Source organism: Balearica regulorum, chromosome 4, assembly GCF_011004875.1.
Source record: "Balearica regulorum gibbericeps isolate bBalReg1 chromosome 4, bBalReg1.pri, whole genome shotgun sequence".
Taxonomy (NCBI): Eukaryota; Metazoa; Chordata; class Aves; order Gruiformes; family Gruidae; genus Balearica; species Balearica regulorum.
Window position 1 is genome coordinate 52081938 of NC_046187.1, and position 18726 is coordinate 52100663.

Here is an 18726-nt window from a genome sequence, read left to right on the forward strand (position 1 = left end):
CTGCTCAGCAGCCCTCCTCCCACCCTGAGCAGGCAAGTCAAATGTCACATTATTTATTTCAGCCACCAAAAGCGACTGCTCAGATGTGCCACTAAGACAACTTCTTTTTTGATGACCACACCAACCCCCGCGGCCACGACCACATATTAAGGGCAATGCCCCCTGCCTGGTAACGATACTCAGAGCAGCCAAAAGCACGTGCAGTATAATTCACAGAAGCGCAGCCAGTCACCGGTGCTGGTACTTCTCAAAATGTACGTATTTGGGAGAAGTCAAAGATTATTTTGCACTTTCTACATCTAGAGAAAGTACTGGGATAACTTGTACTACACACTGATGTGTGCTGATCTACAGAGGAATCTACATGCTGTGCCTTCCCACGTGGTGACCTGATGGTTGGATAGCGTTAAACCCGCCACGCAAACCCCTTATCTGATGGTGCTGACATTGCTTAGGGAGGAGCGAGGAGCTGCAGGCTCAAAGCCCTTAGGGGCCAGCTGGTTTCTACTGCCTGTCACAACCTAGCTAAACTGATTTCCAGGACACGGAAAGAAAAATCAAGTCACTGGAGCTATCGTTACTAGTAACTCATCTCTGCTGCTGGGTTGGCAGCTGACAGGTAATAGTTCTCACCAGAAAGAGTGACCGATAATCAATTTATGGAATATGGACAATCTTTCAGAAAACAGCCTCAGAGCAATTTCTGGACATAAACTTACTAGTTATGGTGTAATCTTTTAAGAAATTGGTGCTCAAGAAACATGGCAATTGAAGGTCATCTGTAACCATTATTCATAGCTACAGAAGTTTCTGGAAACCATAAGAGAACGACAGAGTAGGTTTTCATGTTTTTGTTATAGCTTTAGATCTAAACCAGGGGCTAAAAGATCTGTGCAACTGCTCCTTGCCTTCTGTTGAGACCCAGACCTCCCCACAGGACAAGTAGGAAGTTTCCTAATCCACGTACAGGAAGAAGGAAATATTTCACTCTCTCAGCTTCAGCCCACAATGCAGTAGAATTGAGGATACTGTTGTCCAACCTCTCCAGCGATCGCTGTGAACATTTTGGTCCAGGGTGTGACCTGTCATTCCCTGGTGAATTGGCCAGGCACATCGTGAGGCAACCTCCCCAAAGACCTATACGGTGTACAGATGTGAAGGAGAACCAGAGACATAAAAATCTGGTGGTGGTGATGCACATGGTACCGGTTACTAACTCCACATATACCATGGTGTGTCCACACTCTACTCTCCCAGACAGCCCAGAAATATTTTCTTCTCTAGCTAGTAAAGAGGAAGAGTCACTCTCTAGTGTTCAGTATAAGGGTGGGATTTTCTTTTCTACTTCTGGCTAAGTGAATGTTACAGCTGAGTTTCTCCAAAGTGCCTTTGCTGATTGCAGAATTGCAGAAGGGCTGAGGTTGGAAGGCACCTATGAAGGTCATCTGGTTGAACACTCCCTGCTCAAGCAGGGCCACCTAGAGCCAACTGCCTGACGATGGTTCTTTAATATCTTCAAAGATGGAGACTCCTCACCCTCTCTGGGCAACCTGTGCCAGTGCTCAGTCACAGTAAAAAAAAGTGTTTCCTGATGTTCAGAGGGTACCTCCCGTGTTTCAGTTTGAACCTACTGGCTCTGGTCCCGCCACTGGACATTGCTGAAAACAGCCTGCTCTGTCTTCTCTGCACTGTCCTTCAGATATTTGATCCATGATGGTCCCTGCTTCTGATGGTCCATGCTGGTAACATAGTGCTAGTTTCTCTTTATATCTGGGTACAATAATGCTTTGAAGGACTGCTAGAATACATATTAAATGTCTTCCTGATGTGCTTTTCTGTATAAGCTATTGCTTAGAACTGGCGCAAGAAAATAATTCAGGGGGAAATGGTCCATGTGACCGTGAACAAGAACAAAGGCAGTAATCACTACGAGCCTTGTAATAAGAAAATAGGAGAAAGATTTTTTTCAGAAAGCAGAGATGCTGTATTCTAGGTTGCTTCAGAAGGGGAAACATTTCAGGAAAATAAAATTAATGACGTGCTAACCGAATAAATACATAAAATAGCTCCTTTGGCTATGCTAAATGAGAATTCATTAATTATTTCTACCAATTCAGCTACTGGGATGCCTCAGTATAAAGTCTATTTTGCTTGAATTAGGGGGGGTTTCAATACGACAGGAGAAAAAATGGTTCAAAATCAGTCACAACCTTGGTATCTTCTGAAGCATTATTAGTAAACGATGACAATGCTAATTGTGGCAAAGCTTGCACCTCCTGGCTCTTGACAAAATTAGGTTTTAATTTCCTTAATTAGTTTTAACAAACAGATCCAAGACCTGGGTGGAAGAGAAAAAAAAAAAGTTATTTTAAAGTTGCTTTAAAAAGCAAACTCTGAAGGAGGGGAGCTCTTCAAGGAGGTCTGTTGACAGAACACAAATGTTTAAGGACCAGAATAGTCGAGGTCTGTGTCTCATATGAGTTAGCAGGGGGTTTTGTAGGATAGTTCTAGCAACTTTTGCTGATATGCTCTGTACCTACTACTAAACCGCACACCAACCATGCTGATGCAAACCCTTATGCAGCAGAGGAACAAGTGTGAGCAGGTGAGTCACAGATTTCAAGCCTGGAGTAATGAAAGCAGAGGGTCTCCCACCAAGACACAGGCCATCTGGCTCAGCAAGGGAAGCGTTACGTTTTCTTTCTGACCCCCCGCAGCCCGAGCAGCCGTAGGTACCTCATGCTGCCTCCCCAGCACGAGCTCTAGTGCCAGCTTGCAGGAGGGGACAAGAGTGTGCACGTGTGCGTGAGTTTGAGCGAAGGGGGAATATTCGGCATCACTGCAGCCTTTGAGTGGCTCTACCTGCCTCTACAACCATACCCTTAATAACACTGAGGTTTTTTTTCAGTTTTAAATAATACTATTCATGACATATAAACTGCATCAACAGTCTGCAAGATCAATCTTCTAGTTGCAATTTTTTCCAGAATAAAGCTACATCCAAGTTTCCAAGTATTTGTCCCATATAGTCACAGGTAAAGAACTTTTCTAACAAATAAACATTAAGATTTTCTGGCACACATTTGCAAAACTGTTTCAGAATGCCCAACAGCTGTGTGGCCAGACACTGAGATTTTGCTTCAACCCAAGAATTTATTAAGACTTACATGAAAATATTCCATCTTAACATAGTACACATTGGTAGCATTTGAATACATATTTACAGATTTATTTGAACTTTTCTGAACTGCAATTCTACAACCAAGCAACATATCCATAAGTGTTTCATAAACTTTCAAACACTTACATATTTATACATATAGTTTTTGCATATATATATATATAAAAATATTTTTGAGACTCAAGGACTGAGAATAGTCAAAAGGACATTATTGCTACATTTCCATATTTACAAAAACAATGCATAAACCCATTCAAAACAACAAGCCATTGCAAAATAAGTTTCAAAAATCCCCAAATTATAAAAATATAAATTTCAAGAACAAAAAAACCCAAACCTCTTTCAGCTAAGTGTCTGTAAAGTACCGAGACATCTATAATTATAACAACTAGTTTGTCTACAGTTGCTCTGAAAGCCAACACATTACGAAAGAGCTTTTATAGTATTAAAACCGAAAATGCTCAACAACAAATATGCATAAGAGTGCCTCCAAACAACTGGCTAACTTTGGAAAGGTGCAACAGCCTAGGTAAGTTCAGTGCAAATGGCTAATTTTTGACTTAACTCTGAAAGACGGATTTCTGTAACAATAAACCAAATGCACAGTCATAGAAGGAACGTGGTGTTCAGCATAACCCAAAATATACTACCAGTGTGTGTATTTACAACTACCTTGCATTTGGGCAGTTACACATTTAAATTGCATGTAAACTCAACCAAAATCCTGGTAAAGTATAAGTTACAGAGTGCTTAAGTGCATTGTAAATAAATAGGTACTTAATTAGTACTCTGCCTCTGACAAATGCTTCTCTCAATGCCTTTACTAATTTCTAGGGGACAGAAACAAGGGAAGAAAAGAACTAGCAGTGTTTCTGATGGGAAGAAAAGGGGTTAGAAGGTACTTGAGCACAACCCCGAGGCTCAACAGATACTGACCCCAAAGTCTTATGTCTGTCAAACAAGACTGAAGGGATTCTTTTCTTATCCCATTCATAAATTCAGCGCTTCCCAGTTAGACTCTTCTTCGTTATGATCTCTGGACTACTATAGAAAGATGAAACGACTCGGGGCGGGGGAAAAAAAGCCCTTTCCAGTTAGCACTATCCAAGCCTGCCTGTGGGAAAGATTCACCTGGGTAGGACAAGATAAAGAAAGGGCCCCCAGGACAGAATTTTTTGCCTCTGCTCTCACTTAGATAAGATGACTCGTTAAACGGCCTCTCCTCCAGACACACAGTTTACTGGAAGCAGTCCTCCTCCTCTATTTTGACCAACTTGGCAAGGCTCACCTATCTTTGGTGAACACTTTTGGACATAACTATTAGCAAAACAAGCATTGAAGCCCTCAGGCTCCCAAGGCAGGGGGGCACAGGAGCCACTCAGGGTTCGTGGTGGGGTGAGACCCAGCGACAGGCAGATCCGTTCCTGGTGGGGAACGAGCCAGTGGGAAGTAGTGCATGTACCCACGGAAACCTCACGACCGGTCTGCAAGGCTGACAGTGCGGGTGGGAAATAAAGATGAAGATCCACGCTCTTCTCCTCTCCTCCACTTCAAAGCCCAGAGCTCCTGGGAGGGTTTGCTGCTGTGCAGACCAACTTTGGAAGGGTCTCGGTCCCTTCACCTCTCTTGCCCAGGTACATACAGCACCTGCACTGGCCTCCAACGTACGATACCTGCCTGGGAAAGCTTCTCAGGCTTGGATGTGGAAAGGGGTTTGCAAAGCCATTAGCTTCATATTCGTTTATTTCTTAAATTCAGCAAAACAAAATTAACTAGAAAATGACTGTACGCCTTCCAGGCACAGATCCAGAGAAGGATCACTGCAGATGATACGCTCTGCAGTCATCTTGTTCCACACCCTGGCTCAGGATCTCTTTTGTTGGTTTTTTTTTTTCTTCAGATCTGGCTCTCTACTGCAAATACACACAATATAGCAAAATATATACAGCTTCAGTTAACATTGCGATGATGCCTGTAACCGTGCTCAGCAGATTAAGTTTATGTGTAACAGTGTGTGGTAAAGGACAGTATTACAACGTTTCAGCTACACAGTGGAAGTAGTGAGTAAAAGTAAGAGAAATTATTGAAGTCGTCCCTCTCTCACCCCCTGCACAATACAAACAGCTAATACATCTGGGCTCCTCTTCTTCCAGATGCCACTCAAACATCTTCGCGTACCAGGAGAGGCTGAGTAGATGAAGCACTGCTACCCACCGAGTTAATCCTCACCGAGTGATCTGGAGCGTTTCCTTGACTAGAAGGTGGAGTTGAGAAGTTCGCATAAACCTGCAGAAGCCAAAGACTGGTGTCAATGCTCTGCAGACTGCTCCCTTCATGTATAGTTGGAGAGCTCTCCTGTCCCACCCTCTTCCCTCTGTGTACTACACACTGCCGTGGAAGGGTTCCAGCTCAGGTGTTTCTTTGCACATCTAAAGAGACTTTCAAAAGGTTTTGGGCTTAACTGCTCTTTTAAAGAATCAAGAACCTCAATCTCAGTTATTAACAACACTGCAGCTTCCAACTGCATGCCAAATTTCAACTGAACTTGAAAAAATGCAGCTTGGGTTATTACTAAACTCCTCCAGAAACCTCACTAGTATTTCCTTCACATTCTTGCTTTTGTTTTAGTAAGGCCCGCACCTGCCAAAAATATGCTACAGGATGCAATCGAACACTAGCAGCTTTCAGTTTCCTCTTTTCTCAGATTGTCAGGAAACCATGTACTCTGTGCCCAAACAAGGCATCCAGAAGGTAAAAGGAAGCTTTATTTTTAAACCAGGTTTTAAAACCCAGTAACACAGAATGTCATTGTGAGAGAAAATCCAAATTTCTGCTGTGCCTCCAATTTTTATTTGGATTGTTTTGTCCAGTTATCCTCTCAGAAAAAGCTTTTACTAGGGAGTAGTCAAAAGAGCAGTGAATAGAGTTTGTCATGACATACCTCCAAGGTATATAAATAGAGCTAGGGGAAGCCAGTGAGAAGAGGCAGAAGAGCAGTGAAAGCTCAAACCCTTCATCCAGAAAGCTTTTCTAATAAAAGCTAAATATACTTCACTTCTGAGATGTTTCCCAGACTACTACAATTTTTTGTAGTTTAAGATAAGATGAATTTATGCAGTACCATTGCATTTTGTAACATCAAAATTGTTGTGCCAGGTCTATTTTGAGTGAGAAACATCAACCATGCAAAGAGTCTTCTCCAGCTGGTACGTTTTGGGTATGGGCTTAGACAGCTACTGTCTAATGGCACAACTAAGCAGAAGTGAGTAGCCCAGACATCAATCCTACCACCCAAACTGACAATACAAAGCTACGTAAATAATACTACAAAATTAATGAAATGCCCTGGCTCTTTGCTCCTCACTGTTCTAGTCTAACGTCTTGCTTGAAACTGCTTCAACTCCAAAAAACTGATGATCCATAACTTACCCGGGGAGCATTATCTGAAAGCTGCTGCTCTATCAGCTGTACGATTTGTTTAAATGTGGGTCTCTGTAAAGGATCAGCATCCCAGCAACTCTTCATTATGTCATACCTGTAAAGATACTGAAATTAAGTACCGCTCATGAGGAAAGCCTTAGAGCTCTTATGTTACCTCCATTATTATTTCAAAGAAAAATGTGACCCAGGCCCACAGTTTACCTTCTTTAAATGACTTTTAAGAATAGAAATAGTGCTGCTAACAACTATGCTTGTGACAACAAAGGTCTTAATACTAATGGGAATCTCTGGACACAGTTTTCTTTGACAGCTTGTTAAGTGCCAATCCATTTACAAAACAGTGAATTAAGGATGGCTCATAAAGATTATCAGTAGCCACTCCTCTTGCTGTCAAGAAGTACAGCACAAATGCAGATGCTGTACAGTCTGGTGATACATCTCGCTGACTGCTTTATCTGAATTTAAAAAGTTTAATTATGTTCTGTGATCTGTCAATAATTTATTGACACGAAGCAGATGCCATGACAAAGTGATCAGATGGTACAAGGTATGAGTGTATTTCATTGCTTGTAACAACACAGGCATGTATTCTGCTAGTTAGGAGTACATGAATTATTTAAAAAGTGAAAAAAACATGAAAAAAGACAATGAATCATAGAATCATAGAATGGTTATGGTTGGAACGGACCTCAAAGATCATCTAGTTCCAACCCCCCTGCTGCGGGCAGGGACACCCTCCGCTAGACCACGTTGCCCAAAGCCTCATCCAACCTGGCCTTGAACACTTCCAGGGATGAGGCAGTGCAATGAGCCTTGATGCAAGAATGGCAGCTTCCCTTCCTTTGCATCATTGCTGATGCTGGGTGATTAGAGGTGCTGGTTGCTCGCTTACATTTCAGGTGGTGCACACTCAGGGCTGAACATCCTGTATCCCTCCTTGATCATTTTATAGAACTTGGAGTCCACGGGCATCCCTGGATATGGGCTGCTTCCTGTTGGGAGAGCACGTGAGCAACAAGATTTCTGCATCTGCAGTAAAACCAAGATGAAACAGAAACCCCCTGTACAGATCTTGAAGGAGCTTACCTAAAGAAAAGAGCTCCCAAAGCAATATCCCATAAGACCAGACGTCACTCTCAAAGGTGTAGACACAATTGAAAATACTTTCAGGTGCCATCCACTTCACAGGAAGACGAGCCTTTCCAGGGAAAACAGAATAAATGAAGACAATGGACATAAGGCATACAAAATTTAGAGGATAAAATTAACCTTTTGTACTTCTTATGTGCTTTAAATACTTCTTAAGTCAAGAAATACAAGTATCCAACCAAAAATGGAAATCTCAGCATTTTAGAGTCTCCAAGTGCTGAATGGTTATTGATCAATGTTTCTGTGGGTCTACCAAACTTGTGCAGTTCCTTGCACTCTAATTTTTTGTATACTGTGTGATTCCTTCTGTCTTGTTTATAAGGGATGTCAGGAAGTCAGAGCAAAATAATATATATGACCATGGCATGGTTCCTTATGAAAACATGCAAGTCTGCTTCCATTGACTGGCTACTATAGGCAAACAGATGAGATTCACATAGTTAAGATGCTTCACGGCTTTAACCAACAGTTAAGACATCTGCTTTAGCTCCTCAGTACATCAGGAAAAAAAAAAGAAAATTCACACGAAAGAAATATATATTGACATATATATTTTGGACAGGAGTGTTGATCTGCTTGAGGGTAGCAAGGCTCTACAGAGGGATCTGGACAGGCTGGATCGATGGGCCGAGGCCAACTGCATGAGGTTCAACAAGGCTCAGTGCCAGGTCCTGCACTTGAGTCACAACAACTCCATGCAACACTACAGGCTTGGGGATGAGTGGCTGGAAAGCTGCCTGGCAGAAAAGGACCTGGGGGTGCTGGTCGACACCCAGCTGAATATGAGTTGGCAATGTGCTCAAGTGGCCAAGAAGGCCAACAGCATCCTGGCTTGTATCAGAAAAAGTGTGGGCAGCAGGAGTAGGGAAGTGATTGTGCCCCTGTACTCGGCACTGGTGAGGCCAGAGAAGGGCAACAAAGCTGGTGAAGGGTCTAGAGCACAAGTCTTATGAGTAGTAGCTGAGGAAACTAGGGTGGTTTAGCCTGGAGAAAAGGAGGCTGAGGACAGACCTTATCACTCTCTACAACTACCTGAGAGGAGGTTGTAGCCAGGTGGGTGTCAGTCTCTTCTCCCAAGTAACGAGTGATATGACAAAAGGAAATGGCCTCAAGTTGTGCCAGGGGAGGTTTAGATTGGATATAAGGAAAAATTTCTTCACTTGAAAGGGTGGTCAATCATTGGAACAGGCTGCCCAGGGAAGTGGTTCAGTCACCATCCCTGGAGGTTTTTAAAATACGTGTAGATGTGGTGCTTAAGTATGTGGTTTAGTGGTGGACTAGCAGTGCTAAGTTAACGGTTGACTTAATGATCTTAAAGGTCTTTTCCAACCAAAACAATTCTATGATTCTATGACTTTTCATAAGTTTGTGTGGGGATAGACATCCTTTGGGAATGCTAACTGGAGCAGAGGAAAGGGCACAGAGAGCCTTTGGATTTGCTTCCACTTTCCTCTCCCTGCTTTGCCCTTTCCTGTTCTGACTGTAGCAGCCAGTCAGGCATCTGTCCTAAGGATTTCTCCTGCTGTGGGAGAATCCAGACCTCTTCCTTTTAAGTGGCCTTGCAATGATATGTCCAAAGATATATTTCAACCATACTATAGAGAAGAGCCTTGATGTCTTGTAAGGAAAGGAGACCCAAGAGAAAAGGAGGTAAATGTAAAGGAAAAGAAATGAGGCGGAGGAAAGGCAGCATTTGGCATTCTATTCTCAGGCAACTCAAGAAACTTAAAGGCTAGCCTAGACAAGTAAAACTTAATTACTTACTGGCCACTTCCCTCCTAAGCTGCTGGTCTGCACTTCCCACTCCCAGCAGCCTTGACTGATCAAGCAGCTCCTGACTTGATCCTGAAAGCAGCTTTCTTACACTAAATGCCAGTCAATATTTTGCCAGGACAGCCATGCCTGAATTATTTCAGCTCCTATTGTCCTCTAACCTCAACTTCTAGGCACCCAGTGGCTGGTACTAACATTGTTTTTGAAGACAATCAATAAACTTGTCTCTCCCACAGCCTAAAACAGGGATGCTGTAGGTACCTGGGACATCAGGGACTGTTGGGTGACAGCAGAGCAGCAGAGGTATCTCAGATACTTGAGATGCCATGGACTGACTGAGTTAACCGAGCATGGCAAACCACTTTGGTGAGAAATGCTCAGGTGTGGGATTTTCTCTCTTCACCAGTTCTCCCAAAGCCAGGATAGGCAAGCTGCAGTTCGTGTTTTGTCAAGTCCCTAACTAACAACCAGCCCCTGACCATGGAGCACTCAGCTGGGCTGGGGAGGAGGGCTGCCTTGCTGAACACAGATTTTCTCTTCTTTGAAAAACGGTGCAAGTGAAAGCATGTGTACTCTGAAGGCAGTGGCTGGCTGCACGTAACTGACACAGACTTAAAACACTAATCCAGGCAGCGCAAACCAGTTTGAGATGCAAAATACCTATACTTTGTAGCACACTGTTCCAGCTTAGCCACAGACAAGCTTGATTTTCTTTTGTAGTAGGGCTACTTTTACTACACTAGTACTTTAAAGGAGATTTCAAGTGCTGCGAAGGTAATTGTGCCACTTCAGTGTCTTTGTATCCCTCCAGAGGTCTAGTAGGTACTAGGGTGATTGGTACTTTTCTACATAGGAGGTTTTAAACTTTTCTCATCAAAATATAGTGTCTTGTTCCAACCTGTTACAGGGTTTGAACTATAGCTGCAAGTTAAAGCTGTATTTGTTACACATAGGAGATTAAAATCTGTGTATGGAATCAGGGAAAAGCAAGGCTTTTTTGCCTCCCACTATGCTCTAATCAAGCAATTTACACTTAAGAATCCAGTCCCCATTGTCTGAGTGATGTTTTATAGCAAAGAACAGAATGCAAACCCCTGACTATTTAGATATTAGTAAAAATAAACTATTCCAGTAATGGACAAATATAGCAATGCCCAGAGAAAAAGTCTCAAAATAATTATATTTAGGATTGCGCTATCAGAATATTCTAACAGCAAAACTTGCAATTACTCACAGAGCTGTAACTTTTAGTATGTTCAGATATAACAGAAAGACTGGGCATTATATTGGTGCAGCAAAAACACCTCCTCCACTATAACATACATTCAAAATCCAACACATTTTTTCCAGTGTAACAACATGTATATACCAAGGTTTTTTATCAGCACACACATCTACATCAGGAATTGTCCCTCCTAATGTTCCTGACCAGCACAGATATATATTAGAATTGGGACATCTGCATTTCTGCCTAACTAAGAAAGACTTTTCTTTCCAAGTCAAGACAACAGAAACTCCCCTAACTTAAAGCAGGTGAATAAAATGTCATATATACTTACGTTTCCTTTGACCACATAATTTGAGTCATTCCTTATGTCTCTTGCCAGGCCAAAGTCACAGATCTTTGTTATTCGACCATGAGTGAGAAGAATATTTCTTGCAGCCAGATCCCTATGAATGCACTAAGTAACAAACAGACAAACAAACAAAGCTGGTTCATAATATCCTTAACAGGCTGTTGCTTGGTTACATGTTTACTTAGCTATGTAACTTACTGCATTATGCATTTTATGGCAAGCTTAAAGTCATGATGAAGCCATGTGTTAGTAAGCTTACTAAACATTCTGGTGTAGTATCTTTACTATCTTGACATTGATCCACATGGTTATGGTTGTCTATGCATTTATTTTAGAAAAGACCACTTGCAGTCACTTTGAATTTTCTAGTGTTTGACGTGTTGCAGTCAGTTTTTCTCTGACTTTTTATCAAAAAAATCACTGGCTTGTTTCCTAACACAGGACACATAAGGGGAAAATGTGGTTTGTTTCTAAAATCATTCCAACCTTTTATTAGGTAGCTATTGTGGTTGAGGGGAAAGTGCTGAAAAGCTGAAAATAGGCAAAATGATGGTAACAACTTCAAAGCACACAAGTCAGAAAAATAAATTCCATTTCAAAAATACTCCTCTGGAAGACTTGAATTATTAAGTACCTACGAGAGTTTTATAAGCAGGCCTAAGTATTTGAAAATACTGGAAATTTTCAAGCGCCAGTATCTTTCAATGAATAGTCACGCGTTTGGTGCGCTATCTAGCTTATACTCCAGTTTTCAGTTGAGAAGTGTGCATGTGCTTGTAACTGCAGCTCCAGAAGGGTGCCTGAGTTTCCCAGCAGTTGCGTTTTCTTTGTATGCAACTGTGGAGCCCATCTGCATTTGTTAGAGAATGGAGGTAGTTTCCTAACAAAATGATCCCTTTTTCCATCTGGAAAGGAGAGCGTTAAGCTCCTACTTTACTGATGGTATGTAATACATAGGTCACAGCTTTCCAAAAAACATCTGAAGATGGTTCAATTTTTCTCTTCATTTTTTTCCTTGAAATACAAAACTTTACGAGTTAGTTACCTACAAAAAATGACTTAAAATATCAACAATTATGCAAATCAAACTCAGAAAATGATAACTGCAGGTTGCATACACAACTTAATCTCTGTCCCTTTTGCACACATACAAGAGGAACTACTCTTAATGACAATTACTGTCTCAGGGGACTCTCCTTCACCTCCCAATCCAACATGTTCTTCACTTTCCATAAGAAAATTACTGCACTGAAGCAGTAAAGTGAAGGAATGGCCAAGCACCCTGCACGTCTCCGCCTTGTTCCCCCAGAATCACTGCAGTTTGCATTGAATACTTTGTCCATTTGAAGGAAGCCCTGTCTTGTGATTATGGCACCATGTGCTTAATAAGGGAATTATCCCCCCAGGACAGGCTCCTATGCCAACTCCGGCACTTTTATGCCTCTGAGCCTTGATGCACAAGCAAATTGCAGAGGAGTAGCAGGGCACTCTGCACTGCTGGTCTGTGTGGACCCTCCTTTCCCGAGGGTATGAGGCAATCTGAAGCATCTTATCCATCAGCCCACACTACACTGCATTTACTGGCTGGAGCTAAGAGTACGTAAGTACACAATGGCCGAAGAGGACCAAGCACAGTAATGTGTTTAATGCAGTGCAACTTAATTCTGTGATAAAGCTGTTAATACTGCACTGCCAAAGCGATACTGCACGTCACTTCCCAATCTCACAGTGAGGTGGTGTTACATTCATTATTGCTTTTGCTACCCAATGCCACGGTGTCCATTTGTATCAATGGGAAGACCATAAAGAAAACAGGCACTGGGAATGACGCGTAGCAAATCCTGGGGCTATTCTACAGGAAAATAAGAAGAAATAAAGAGTATGTGTGTTAAGCACTGAATGTCCTGAATAGTGAAGGATGCAGGAGCCTGATAAAAGCCATTAAAATCTGTAATATAATCTGTTTGCCTGTCAGGCCTGTTTTGAAGCTTTTGATAGATCAAAAATAAACAAAAGGAAAGGAGAAACAGTAGGGGAAAAAACAAGTGCAAGAGCAAGTTTTAATGTGGACTTCCTTTGAAGCAGAATTAGGTCCACATTTCCCACTACCAACACAGGATCCCAGGATTATCTTATTTTCCTTAAATTGCGTAAGTTTGGTTTTGCAATTTCTCCAAGGTGCACCTGTACTATCCTGTGTCAATATTAGTTACAATGTTTACATGTTAAATGACATTTTTCCAATAAAATGTAAGAACAACCATAGGAAGATCATAATTATGCTGTGCTGAAGACTTCTATTCTTTATAAATCCTTTTCTGTTACCAATACCTCTCCTATGAAACTCGGATAAATGTCTATTATGCTCAGGGTAGCCAATGAAGATTCTTTGTGGGTCTCTAGGCTGACTTTATCTTTCCAGAAAATTAAAAAACCAAGACATATCCTGTGCATTGAGCCAACTGCTAAAAAAAAAAGCACACGATGTGATAGCTCCCCTGTTTAAGGCAGTATTCTGCATGAGAGAAGTAGCAAGAGCAGTGTTGTTTAAAAATCATGCAAATAGCTTTGCAGCTGTCTTCATACTGCTCTTTAGTTTGTAAACTCTCCAGCAATGCCATGGAGAATAAATCTTGAACTCTCATCATTTAATTGTTTTTGAAGGCGTCCACATGTTGGGTTTCCAGTTCTTTCCTGAATTCCATGAAATTCCCATACACCAGAGAAGACTGAAGAAATAACTCCTCGGGGTTCCTATGGGTTTCACTGCCTCCAAAGCCATCAGGAGTTCTCTTGAAACTACGTGTGTGCTCCAGGAAACGAAGGGCTGAAAATCAAACCCATAAGAGGCACCACCCAAGCCAGGCAGGGCTCAGCTGTGTCTGCCACCTCCCAACGCATGTCATTATTGATCAGTGGAGCCTCGGGATGCAGCAAACATAATTTGCAGCAATTCCTCTCTTCTGTCTCTTCTCTTGACATTTCTATGACTAGTTTCTGTTCATGAGCAAGGCCACTGATGCTACTAGCCTAAACTGTGAATATGCAATAGCACTGCTTCACGTTGACTACTGTGCACCCTACACTCTGTTTTATGGGATATAAACCAACACTTTTGGCCAATGAGCACAGTACAGAACTCCAACATTAGCCAAAGCTTCGAGTACAACAAGCAGCATATCATTTTGTAGTGCTTGTTGAAAAGAACACAGAAATATTCAGCATTCAGACATGTGGATCACATTAAAACACTGAAAGGGACGCTAAAGGAAATCAGAAATCTTCTGATTCTGTCCAGCTCTGACAAATTCTTAACTTACATTTTTGGAGGCAAGGAAGTTCATGCCCTTTGCCACCTGGTAAGAAAAGCTTAGTAGATCTTCGACATCTAGAGCAAGTTCATCATCTTCCAACATAGAAAGGGTAACATCCTGATCAGTGTAGGATCCTACGCAATATAAACAACAACCGCTTTTGAACAGAGCAAGTGTAATCATTTAGAAACAGAGTTGTCTTAACATTAAACCTAACAGTGATCTGAGTAAGTACCAGACTAGAGTCATGTAAATAGCCCATTGCCAAAACACAAAAAATAATCCTGATACCCCATTTAAGTGCGGAGAAATTCAAGACACTGTAATTTAGCATACTGTTCTTTCTCAAGCCTTCTCATATCAATTAATGTTTTAATTGTATCCCCATCCACAAGAGAAAAGTATGATAAAACTGAAAAAATCCATGAAGCCCCTCTCTCTGCACTCCCACCAGCAAACAGCAACCCTCTTCACTGTACTCACCAGACTTCACTGGTCGCTTTTTATCAGCTTTTGGCGGGACTGCATACGACACTCCTGGTTTCATGTCCATGTACTCATTGGCAACATCACTGTTGAGGCAGCAGATGAAATTAAACATAGTTTAGTGAAAATGTTCTCAAAAGCCATCCAAACAAAAAGCCAAGGTTATGCCAGCCTTCTGAATATCATGCTTTACAAATGATCAGTGGATTGGAAACTCATGGGTGTGTAAAAAAAGATGAAGGAAAGGCCTGTACAGAAAGAGAGGTCTGTCAGTACAGCTAATGATGTATCTCAAAGTTTGGAGTTTGGCTTAGGTGAGCAAACAAAACCTTTCATACATATACTGTTTATACAGACTTCACTCTCTATAAATTAACATCCAGGTGTTTCACAGGATCTGCTAGTGTTTCCTTCTTCTGCTTAGGCCAACTTCTACCAGAATATTTCAGCAACTCAAGTGGCAATTCAAATGCAGAAGACAAATGGTAAAAAATGTTAAATTCAGAGATTCCCAAGTTCCAAAGGGGATTCGTATGTATTTCGAAGAATCAGCCGAGGATTGGGACAGCCATCTGCTACATTTTTTAAGTTTTCTTATTGCTATATATAATTCAAATGTACAGATTTTCATACTACATGGTTTATAAATACACAGTTAGCCACCTTTAGAAATGATGGATGTACTTTGGCATTTTTCACTTCATTGTCATTAGAACTCATATACATAGCCCTTCTGTAGCCTGAAATATCTGTTTAGTTTATGAACAATAAATGCAGCCACAGAGCTAACGTGGAAAGGAGTAATGAGATCACCAATAGCTTTAGTCACCACCACAAATACATCTGATGCAATTAGCAGCTGCAACTTTACAGTAAATAGTAATACGAGAATTTGGTAAATACCCCACCGTTAATACCTCAGTTTACAAAATGTGCTCAAGCAGTGAGACTCCTGCACTGAAAAGAGGGCACACCTCCAATGGCAAATCACAGATTTGTGTTCATCGCCTCAGTGGTCCCAACCTCTCTGGGGCATCACCAGCTATCCATCTAAACAGCTTCACCAGTATTACGTCTTGCTGGGACAGAGGACTTTACCACCTCCTAAAGGTCTGCCTCATTCTTCTGTGTCTGCCAACACAAAGTAACGCGCGCACTGGGGCAATAAACAGACTAAAAATAAAAATGGGCAGGTATTCTAATGGCCTCTAGGTTTCGGTAAGTTATTTCTCCCTTGCTTTGCAAAGGGAAGGAGTGAGCAGGAAATCTGCTTGGAAACATACTTGGAAAGAGCTCTGGGATGGTATCTAAAACAGAGTGGTTAAAAATACACAGATGAAGTAACTAAAAAAAAACCCAAAGTACAAGAGCAATCTCAGAATCGTGACACAGGTCGTGTCATCACAAAATCTAGTGAGTTATCAGTGGCAGCTTGCCTCTGATACTGTAGGGCACTGGTTTGATTTTGTAAGTCATTTCTGAAGGCAGGAACTTAGGAGAGCTTGGACTATTAACACCCCAACACTGGGGGAATTGTCATTCAAGCTGCTAAATGAGCATTGCCACTGTGTAACAGGAATGATAAACACAAATACGTACGAGGATTGAAGCCAAGGAGTTGCATGAAATAACTACAGGAAATTTGATAAAGAAGTAAAAGAGAGTGTATACAATCAATCGCGCTCTGTTAGAATAAACCACCCACTGTACAAATCGTTTCTTTAATTAAATCATTTCCTTGCACAGCAAAGAATCTTCAAAGCCTGCTGCATGAAAGGGTTCTCCACATTTCTTGTCCCTAATAAACCTTGATATCTCCTCCTTCCCAATCTTCTAAAAACACAAGTATGTTTCAGCAGGTCATACTTACGCTGCAGGCTCCGCCTGATGCAAAAGGTTCTCATAAACTGCAGTTTCTGCATGTTCTTCATGTTTTGGACAAATAAATGAATCCCGTTTCCGTCTCAGAAAATTTAAAAGATCACCATAGCAGCAATATTCTGTAATGACCAGAGTGGGACCTGTGGATGTACGTGAAGTTTAGAAAGCAGGCAAGTATTGTTTTCATAGCAGAAAACCTTACATAAAGATAGCATTCAGCCAACGCTGGGCTATTAAAAATCACACTGCCTGGCACTGTCTAGACTTGCAAAGTTATAGAAAAGTAACATCTTCCCTTTCACAGATCAGCAACTATTGTCCAGCTAAAGCTGTGTTGCTCCCAATTAATTTCCCCCCCACCTCAACAGCATTGCATTGTACAAAAATTAAACAAGTAAGTCTTTTTCTTCACGTGATAATGTTTCTGGCCAGACACATCTGTTTGATTTTGCTGACTTCCTGAAGGAAGTTATTTGTTCCAAACGTTAGAGTAATTCAAGCTTCAAACATTAATCCTTTTGATTCACTTCTGTTTACAGTAGAGCTTCACACTCCTTCAGTAATGTTTTGGAAATGATGTAGAGTGTTATATTCTGCAGTATAATAGGAAAAATCATTCAAACAGAACAGCCTGCTGTGACAGAAAACTACATTGCACAAAGTCTTAGAATATTAAAATGAAATCAGAAAGGAGAATCAAGTCATCTCCAGCACGGATGTTTATAGATCAAATATATGTTTTCTGAGTGAATGACTCCAGCTATGGCCCTTGAATATGTAATTGCACTGCGTGTTATTTCATCTGTAAGGTTATTCTGTACCACCATTTCCTAACCTCACTAGTTTACTTCCATTTTTCTGCAGTTAAAAATTATAGCTTTCGTAACAGCAAAAGCACTGTTTGTGGTGGGATTTTCTTACCGACGCCACATTTTTTTCAGCTGAGACAGACATACGCTCAGGCCAGTGAGTCTACTTTGTCGACTGTTTAAACAAAATTGTGTCATCCTATTTTTAAGTCATTAAATGTGAAAGTGAGAAATGTTTTGCCTCCGTCTAAAACTATGAATTTTTACAAGCTCCTTTTCTTTGAAAACTGAAGCAGAAACTTAAAGAGCAAATATTTGTGTAAGAAGCAACACTGTCTTTCATACTAAAATGCACATAAATTAAAAGTACAGGACTGTATCACTCTGCATTGACACTTCAGCTGTTTTGTAGCTTTTACTATGTATGAAAACAAACTTATTAAGTTAATATTAAATGTGAAACATTTGGGTTGTGCAATAATTTATTTGGAAAATTCTTTTTCTCAACTTTCTGATACTTAGAATTTGTAACTTCAGTGGTGCCTTAACAGATACATTTACAGTTTAAACAGAAGGCTGGAAGGCTATACAAGACAGGCCTGTTGACTTCACCTGGGATACTAACAAGGAACTAGTTCCCCTATCTTTTCTCATTCGTAAGAAACAGTGTGGTTGAGGAAAAAACTTACACCGTACATTTTGTCATGTCTCAAGACGGAAGTGCACAATGGCTCACATGAAAGAGAATAACAGCAACCTTCCTTTTTAGCTGCAGCTACAGCAATCTCATTACTGCTTTTAGGATGAGCCTAAAAACCTAGATTCAGGAATTTGCAGGTGACAGTCATGATGATCTGCAATAAACGTATTTAAGATTTTTATATTTAATGGCACTGGATTCTTCTTCACAAGGTTCCTCCTTCTAGCAATAAAAAAGGAACAGAAATAATCAATAATCTGTTGATAACCCCACCTCCAATAGTGCAAGCTCCAAGCAGATTCACGATATTAATGTGGTTTCCAAGGTAACTCAGCACTTTAAGCTCTGACATCAAGGCTTCTCTTTCTGTTAAATGGGCACTTGCTGCAAGGCAAAGCACAATGCTCAGTATGTA

General features: G+C 41.1%; 1 protein-coding gene across 1 annotated transcript in view; it reads right to left on the reverse strand.

Annotated features, from left to right (window-relative positions):
• Positions 1-3133: 3133 nt before the first annotated feature.
• KIT (KIT proto-oncogene, receptor tyrosine kinase) overlaps positions 3134-18726 on the reverse strand; it is a 58771-nt gene continuing 43178 nt past the window's right edge. Inside the window, exons 13-21 of the mRNA XM_075752150.1 lie at positions 18585-18695; positions 16792-16942; positions 14919-15007; positions 14442-14569; positions 11104-11226; positions 7709-7820; positions 7515-7614; positions 6611-6716; positions 3134-5467 (exon numbers count right to left, since the gene is read on the reverse strand). Coding sequence (XP_075608265.1) covers positions 5342-5467; positions 6611-6716; positions 7515-7614; positions 7709-7820; positions 11104-11226; positions 14442-14569; positions 14919-15007; positions 16792-16942; positions 18585-18695 — 1046 coding nt within the window. The 3' untranslated portion in view covers positions 3134-5341. The remainder of the gene's footprint in view (positions 5468-6610; positions 6717-7514; positions 7615-7708; positions 7821-11103; positions 11227-14441; positions 14570-14918; positions 15008-16791; positions 16943-18584; positions 18696-18726) is intronic.